The following is an 8,444-nucleotide window of genomic DNA, read 5'->3' as shown; positions in this document are numbered from 1 at the left end:
TTGAGATCGACTTTCCCTAATTTTTGATATTATCTTCCTAAAATCCTAAAAACGATATATTAAAAAGAGTAATTAAAAATTGACATATTTCAATTTTTGAAAGTTTTTATCAAAAAATCAAAAATGTGGGAAATTCGATCTCAAGTAGACTTGAAGACAAATTCAAATCTGTTTTCAAAATTCTTATCGCTTTATTATATCAACAGGTACGTTGGAAATAGAACACGTCTATAATCCTATGTTTCACGTGTGTTAGACAAAGACAGAAAATCGCCGCTTCCAATCCCCTTAAATAAAATAACTGAGTGCTATGTGGTTTTTATTATAATTTATTAAAATGAAACTATAAAGTATGCTTATTATTTTATTAATTATAATACACGTCAAGTATCTGAAGTGTTGTTATATTATTAAAATCATTTTTATAATTAATAATGTTTACTTAGGAGAGTTTACTTAATAAATAAATATTATCTATACCATGTCTATACAATAGTGTGATAAATAAATAATAAAAATAATGTTAATAATATTACATTATTATTAAAACAGCCTATCTCAATATGACTATTCTATAACTACACGTATCTCATGTAAAACTATAAATTTACATAAAATTTGAATTTTTTGTTTAAAAAAAATTGGTTTTGAACACAAAAGGTTTATTTAAAATTTTAAACCCTCAAGATATTAAATGTTGACACTTAAAATCATTTAAAACACGTTTTAGGGGTCTACTGTAAAATAATGAAAACTGAGATAGGTGTTGTTGCCGTATCAGCGACAAATTATTATTTATTGGTTTTTCGTGGATTTGTTGAAAATAGCAATGTTATGTATTGCCACCGGGTAGCGCTGAGGCTCAAAAAGGAAGATCCCTCCGTACACTCGCCACCAGTATACCTTTTTCTGGTAAACGGAAAATTGGTACGGTTATTGTGTTTTTAACAAAAGAAATGAAATAGGCGGAATATTGGTACTTTAAAATATTTTATTTTCAGTGGTTCAAAAAATTAAATTAAAATAAATATATTATGTTCACAATTAGTGGTAATATGATAGTAAAAAAATATGTCCAAAATTAAATTAAATATATGTTCATAATAGTAATATGATAATCGAAAAATTAAATTAAATATAAATTCACAATAGTTTCCCTATGGTATTTAAAAAAATGTCCATTGTGATTTCTTTGTTTATGTAACTGGTAACAGTTTCATGAAGTTTGTATTGAAATGAAGCATATTTTTTTATTTTTTTTTCGAGATGTTAAATTATTAGGTTGTTCATGCCGTATACATCCAATTCGCATCGTAGATTCATCTTGTTCAATGCATTGTAGAACTAACCAAAATGATTGGTTGCTTATTCTACAAGCTTATTAAAATAATTATTCCACCCTTCGCAATAGTTATTTGTTCTATCGCCACCATTCAATGTGACATCGAATACATTCCACAACATTGGAGAAAACATTGGGGTACCGCTAGTACCACTGACATATATGTCATCAAAATATTTAGCCACTAACAATAGTTCTATAGGAATTATTGTCTATAAATAAGCCATTCCACAGGATACTTCATTGAAAGGTAAAAACGCTAAAGCATTAATCATACTACAATTTATTCTGATATTAAGACCTAATATTTTCTTAGACCTATACTCGGGTCCAAATAAGAACGCACCGCCTTGGCGCATCCAAATGAAACGCGGAGCGACGTCCGGACCCCCCCGGCTGACTCTATTCGCGCTGCGATTGGTCGCCATTAGTCGATTGCGGTTGCCGCCGCCGCCGGAACAGACGGTGAAAGCGCGCTCTACCATGCGCGAGTTTCGACCGGTTTTCGTCCGCCGCCCGGTGCGTTCTTATTTGGACCCGAGTATAGGTGTTGAATTTTTCGCCACCATAGACTGGCTTAAGTGAAAAAAACATCCTTTAACCTGCACACTATCACCAAATACATGTTTAGCAGCACTTATAGCTCCTATTTCCATCACGATATATTTTGTTATATATTGGACAAAACATTTAAAGCGAAATTAGAGGCAAAAATCAAAATTCGCGAATCAGCTTGTTTATTATCAAAAATCAAAAATGGTTTAGGTTCAGCACCCATCGAAGTTGTCCACTCTTCGGGAAGACAAAAATTTGTATCTAACGGTTCATCGGGGAATTTTCTATGTCGGTAATTTCATGTTACGTTTTATGGAAGACAAATTTCCCAGTGTTACCGCTATATCTTCTATAGCCATAAAATATTTAAAAAAAATAAAATAATGATATTTAAAAAAATTAAAAATAATAATATTTATTTAATATTAAAATTAATCCTCTAACCAGAAATATTGTGAATGATGGATCAAACCATCTGACTTGGGGTTTCTCGTGTGTCTAAGGCTCTTTTTTTATATTATGTTTAGTACCAATTATTTCGTCAATTTTATTATTTAAATTATTATATACATGGGTGCCCATAGGTAACATTTTAGGGGGGGGGGGGGGTCAAAATAAAAAAAATTTCGAATGTAAGATAATAAAGATTTAATGATATTTTTTACATATAAATGTATACATCATGTTATATTAGATTATAAAAAATATAAATTAAATAATATAATTAAGTATTTTATTCGGTATCAGTAAATAAGAACTGCAAATGTCTTCGTTTTATTCCAAACATATTAATGACATTCTGAATGAAATTATCCTTGTTTGCATTAACTCTTTCACGACGAACGCTCATTATACACATTACACAACCCATTTAAACGATCTTCTCCTGTAGTCGAGCGAAGCTACGTTTTTACTCGTCTTAATGTACTGAACGATCTTTCTATTGTGCACGTTATCGGAGGCACACAGTGGGATGAAACACGAATTTAGCGTGCCAAAAGAACCTTTTTTTAAACTAAAAAATTATTGGTTTTTTTTATCAATAATTAATCGTTACAATATTCTGACGATTAAACCAGAATTTCAAAAAAATTAATTAACATACACCTGACTTACAGCTGTTAGTATAAAATATATACATTATTTGATTGATATTTTCAAACTTTTATTCATTTTCTTTTTATTTAATTTTCACACTTCAACGATAAAAATAGAATTTTTTTTTCCACAGTTATTAAATTATATACGTACATGTAACAACGACATATTATTTTTATATTTTAATTATTTTTTTTTTTTCCTAATTGCTATATTATGTTGAAATTTTAAGTGTTTTAGTGGTTTTTGAACTTTTGAGGAGTAATACTTAAATTTACGCAGTTTTACAAACTATTCAATACATACATATTGTAAAGGAAATTAATAGCTCTTTGAAAATATAAAACATTTTTTGCTTTCAGTTTCAACAGTAATTTTACAAAAATTTGTTTTTCTTTATAAATATGACGTTTTACTGTAAAAACCACGCTTTTTATATTATTTAGTTTTCTCACTTGAAACCATAAAATTTTATTTTTTATTTATACAATTGTTATATAATTGTCTTAAAATGTAATAATGAAATATTATTTATTTATATTAATTCATTTTTTTTTTTTTTTTTTTTATATGCTTTTTAATAATAAGTTTTTTAATGATTTTAGTACTTTGGAGAAATGATACTGAAATTTACGCCATTTTACCAACTATTCATTACATAAATATTGTAAAGGAAAATGATAGTCATTTAAAAATATAAACATTTGTTGCATTCAGTTTCAATAGTAATTTACAAAAATGGTTTTCTTTAAATAAATATATCGTAGATATTATTGTAAAAACCTGGAAAAAAAAATTCTATTTTTATCGTTGAAGTGTGAAAATTAAATAAAAAGAAAATGAATAAAAGTTTGAAAATATCAATCAAATAATGTATATATTTTATACTAACAGCTGTAAGTCAGGTGTATGTTAATTAATTTTTTTGAAATTCTGGTTTAATCGTCAGAATATTGTAACGATTAATTATTGATAAAAAAAACCAATAATTTTTTAGTTTAAAAAAAGGTACTTTTGGCACGCTAAATTTGTGTTTCATCCCACTGTGAGGCAGTGATATAAAAATATTAAGTATTTGAAAAATAGCAGGATAATATTCGCAATGAGCCAACAAACGAAATTTCATCACACTGGGAGTCAGTCAAATTTTTATCAATCCAATACTGTTACCAAATATTAGATTCCTCTATCATATTTTCAATTTCATAATGATCACTAATCACCTTAATTTTTTTCTTTGAAATCATTAATGGTGTACTTTTTAATATTTGTAGGATGCAGTAGACTTATTGAGAATGCTATTTTATTTGTACTAGAAAATCGTCGTGAAAGAAATGATATTAGTGAATCTAAGTACGGAATAAAAATAGAGAGTCTGTAATAGTGTTCAGAAGAATCGGTTTCGTAATTTGATCTAATTTTTTGTTTGGATGTAATACGTGGAATTTTAATATCTGCGCCAATTTTTTCTGCCATAAATACGGAGTTATTAAAAATATCATTAAAAACGATATCTGATTGTTCTCTATTATTATTAAATATAGTTAATAAATCTTGAATATGATTTTGGACCGAATATACATCAATAGATTTTGCCTGCAATTTATTTGTAACTGGTTCTAATTGAGCTGAGTATTTGGATATAATATTTAAAGATATAATAAATTGTGATGTTGATGTCGCACATGATAGTTGGTGTGCTTTTGTGCGAGTAGTGGTGTTAACTTTAAAATCTGAGTCATTATTATGAGATAGTTTTTCTAAAACTGACTTAATATTAATAAAGTTTTCAGCAAAAATACTAATATATTTATATTTCGCAGACCAACGAGTATCACACAAAAGTGGTATATTTGTAACCAATTTTCGACGAAGTACACTTTCACGAAAAAAATTAATAACCTCGTTAATTACTCCTGTTAAGCAATATTTAATTGATCTATAACACTTTTTTCTTTGTTGGACATATTTTTTAAAAAATCTGTTGATTGAGAAACCGAATCCCTATGCCATTCAGATTGCATATGTTTTTTTGCGTGAAAATGAAAATCTTTATACTTGGTAAATTCACTTACAATGAACGCTTTAATAATCCTATTTTAACGACAGGACGAAAAACAACACAGTGTTTGCATAAGCCACCTTTTAAATGTCTAGAATAAACTAACCATCGATATTGTTTAAGCCATTCTATTTTAAAATTCCTTTTTTGTGCAATACTGTCATTCTTAAAATCATAATTATCAGAAGGAACATATGGTTTTGTTAGTAATTTATATTTCAGTTCATCTGATAAATTTGATTTATTAATATAAAATCCTAAATCTGGATATGACTCACAATCATTTGGCGTATAATTAATAGTTAATGTAGGTACCCGTACCACCGTATTTATTGACGTAGAACATTCCGGGTTTGAATTTACTTGAGCAGAAACACTTGTATTTTCGATGTGTGAGGCTCAAGCACAGCAGATGCATTATCTTCATCAGATTTTTTTTTACTTAAAAACGATGGAATATCCATAATAAAAATTGAAAATTTTAAAAAATAATAATCACTAATGACACTATGCAGTCAGCACTAAATATATTGTCACACAGAAATTGGACGACTAAAATGCAGTTAATGTTTGATAAAATATTTGTAGTACCTATATTGTGATCTTTATGGATTTACCACAAATTATCTGCGATAAATAATTTTACGTATAGGTACCTATACGAACTACAGATTACGACCTATCTGGCTATCTATGATGTTAATATACGATAAAAATGAGTATATTTTTATACTTATTTCATATCTTAAAAGTGATTTCAACAAATAATTTTCCTCGGTAATAAGGTAACATTGTGGTAATATTTATTGAGCTACAAGTTCATAAAAATTTTTTCCAGGGGGGGGAGCAAGTGCCCTGTCTTGCCCCCCCCCCCCACGGGCGCCCATGATTATATACTGAAATAAAATTAATGTTTGCACCTCATATAATACATTACAATACATACAATAATATAAATTATTACTAATTTAAAAATTACTGGTTTAATTAAATTCATTATATTTTGTGAACATTTCCACCTAATAGTAATATTATTTTTTCTTAAAATTACATAGGAATAATTTTTGCACGGCATTAATTCATTTCCCTTTTCAGTTTTAAAACTTTCCATAATGACAAAAATAAAAAAATTGAAAATTGTGGACACGTGGTAATAAGTTGATAGTTGCAGTTGTACAAGGTCATATGAAACCTATACAATATCTTTATTCATCGTTATCAATATTGTCATTTGTCGTTGTAGATTAGAATAATACTTCCTACAATTTAATGCAGTACTTATCTAATGTGTAGATGCTTTATGATTGTTTTTTTTTATAGTTTAAGAAACCCTGGTTTTAACGACCGTACCAATATATCCCACGTTCAAAACAACCGTACCAATTTTCCGACAATCCCTTTATCTGACCGCGTTATCATGATCGTCGCTAGTAGTGATGGACGCATCTGACTAGTTTTGACTATCAATTTTTAATGGGTGGAACATGGTTGCCAGCAGCATTTATAGCACAAATCATGGTAACATTTATTCCCCGTTCACCTGAGGTCATACAGCCAACTTGTTTACTCCCCTTAGTGGCAATTATTTTTGGAGGTACATGGACTGTGGAATTCCCTGTTTCATCAAAATTATAAATCCGATCAGGAGTTAAATGACTTCAGGATAAACAATTAATAAGATTGTTGAAAAAAAGCAGAAACATTAAACCTATTAAAGCTTGTGGCTCGTGACATACTAGTAGGCTCAGTCTTCCTGAGCGATAGTGTATTATTGCGGCTAAAAAAACCTCTCATCCATTCTTTGCCAGCTTCTTCAGATTTATCCCATTCTTTCACATGTTTACCATTACTTACTGCAAACTGATTTGCTAATTTTCTAGTGTCAGTTTTGGTAAGACTGTACTGTAACCTCGCAGACATTTTTAAGTATTCAACTAATTCTTTTTCTTCGTCTACTGTGAATACTCGACGGTGATTAATGTTGGATGTGTAATTATAAGTATCTTTATTCAAACTCTTAAACAATTTAATGTGCCGTAACAATGTGGTTTTTGATACATTAAAAATACTTACAGCTTCTGATACTGTTAGACTATTTCCTTGAACTTCATTGACAGTACACTCCAAATCAGTTTGATTGGGTAATTTTCGTTTAATACCTCGTCTGCTTCTAGGCATTTTAACTGTAGGTAGGTACTAATTTACGAGCAATTATATAATAATTCGTAATGAAATATACATTTATGAACAATTAATGGATGGTCCAAGGTACATTCGAGATCTATTTTAAATGATTGTTCTTTTGGGCATTTTGTACATTTATATTGTAACAAAGGACCACACCATTCAATTGAATATAATATTTAACATAGGTTAACACTCACCTTATAAATTTGATTTTAAAATATTAAACACAACAACTTATGTTTTGAAATTCAAAAATCGTTTTTTTGTGATAAGAAAATGATTTGCTGCTTATCAAAAAAATACGCGCTTTTTTCTTATCAATATCTATATTATTTATTATGAACTACTACACAGGACTGGACACTACAGAGAAAATCACGGACACAAAGTTGTACAAGGTTCGTACACATGCGATGTAACTGCACTCTGCCTGTTAGTAGTACGAACTACGTTTTTTATAGGATAACACTAAAGAATAGTGATATTAGTGATGATAAATAATAATAAATAGTAAATGCCGTGGTGCTAATGCTAAATAGTAAGTTTAATAATGATTTAATAGCTGTCAGTTTTTGACGTTTCTGTAGGTATATAAAAAAAATATTATGTACATTTGTTACGTTTATCTTATGTTTTTACCAACTTTGACAATTTCTTCTTTTTGCAGCTTACTTTGATCTGTTTTTGATTTGTCATTTGTGAATATTGTCTCATTCTCATGGTTAAGTAGTAAGTAATAATATATGTCAATATTTCACTTTTGTGGGACTCGCAAGGAAAAGTCAATAGATTTGTTTTGTGTTCTAGGAAATAATCTACTGTTTGTTCAAACACATTGAAACTTTCACAGAACATTTCAAATACTTCTTCCAAGGCAGATATAAAAGAATATATATGTTTATTTGGATTGTTGATCAGTATTTAATAATTTGTCATTGATGTAAAATAAAATGTCAAGATTCTTATTAAAAACTATCTGTTTTTCAATGATCATTTTATTTTTTTCAAATATTGGTTTTAGACAACAAAATGAAATGAAATTCTCTTCTTTATAAGAATTCCAAGTTATGGGAGTCTTAATACTTTCAAATACATTGATTAAATCATGAAATGTTGATATCTGTAATGAATAATACACTTTTAATTTATTTATTATTGATATATTTTGAAAAGTATTATATTATGGTAATCCATACAATG

The 8,444-nt window shown here is 28.5% G+C and overlaps 1 protein-coding gene across 1 annotated transcript; it reads right to left on the bottom strand.

The window, feature by feature from the left end:
• Positions 1–6,520: 6,520 nt before the first annotated feature.
• On the bottom strand, positions 6,521–7,235 carry LOC103307718. Its single transcript, XM_008179960.1, has 3 exons — positions 7,131–7,235; positions 6,794–7,073; positions 6,521–6,672 (listed from the first exon to the last, which is right to left on the bottom strand). The coding sequence occupies exons 1-3, from the start codon at positions 7,233–7,235 to the stop codon at positions 6,521–6,523; spliced, it is 537 nt and encodes a 178-aa protein (XP_008178182.1).
• Positions 7,236–8,444: the final 1,209 nt, after the last annotated feature.

Source organism: Acyrthosiphon pisum, chromosome X (assembly GCF_005508785.2).
Source record: "Acyrthosiphon pisum isolate AL4f chromosome X, pea_aphid_22Mar2018_4r6ur, whole genome shotgun sequence".
Lineage (NCBI taxonomy): Eukaryota > Metazoa > Arthropoda > Insecta > Hemiptera > Aphididae > Acyrthosiphon > Acyrthosiphon pisum.
The sequence above is the reverse complement of the archived record's forward strand: the minus strand, read 5'-3'. Positions and strand labels throughout refer to the sequence as shown.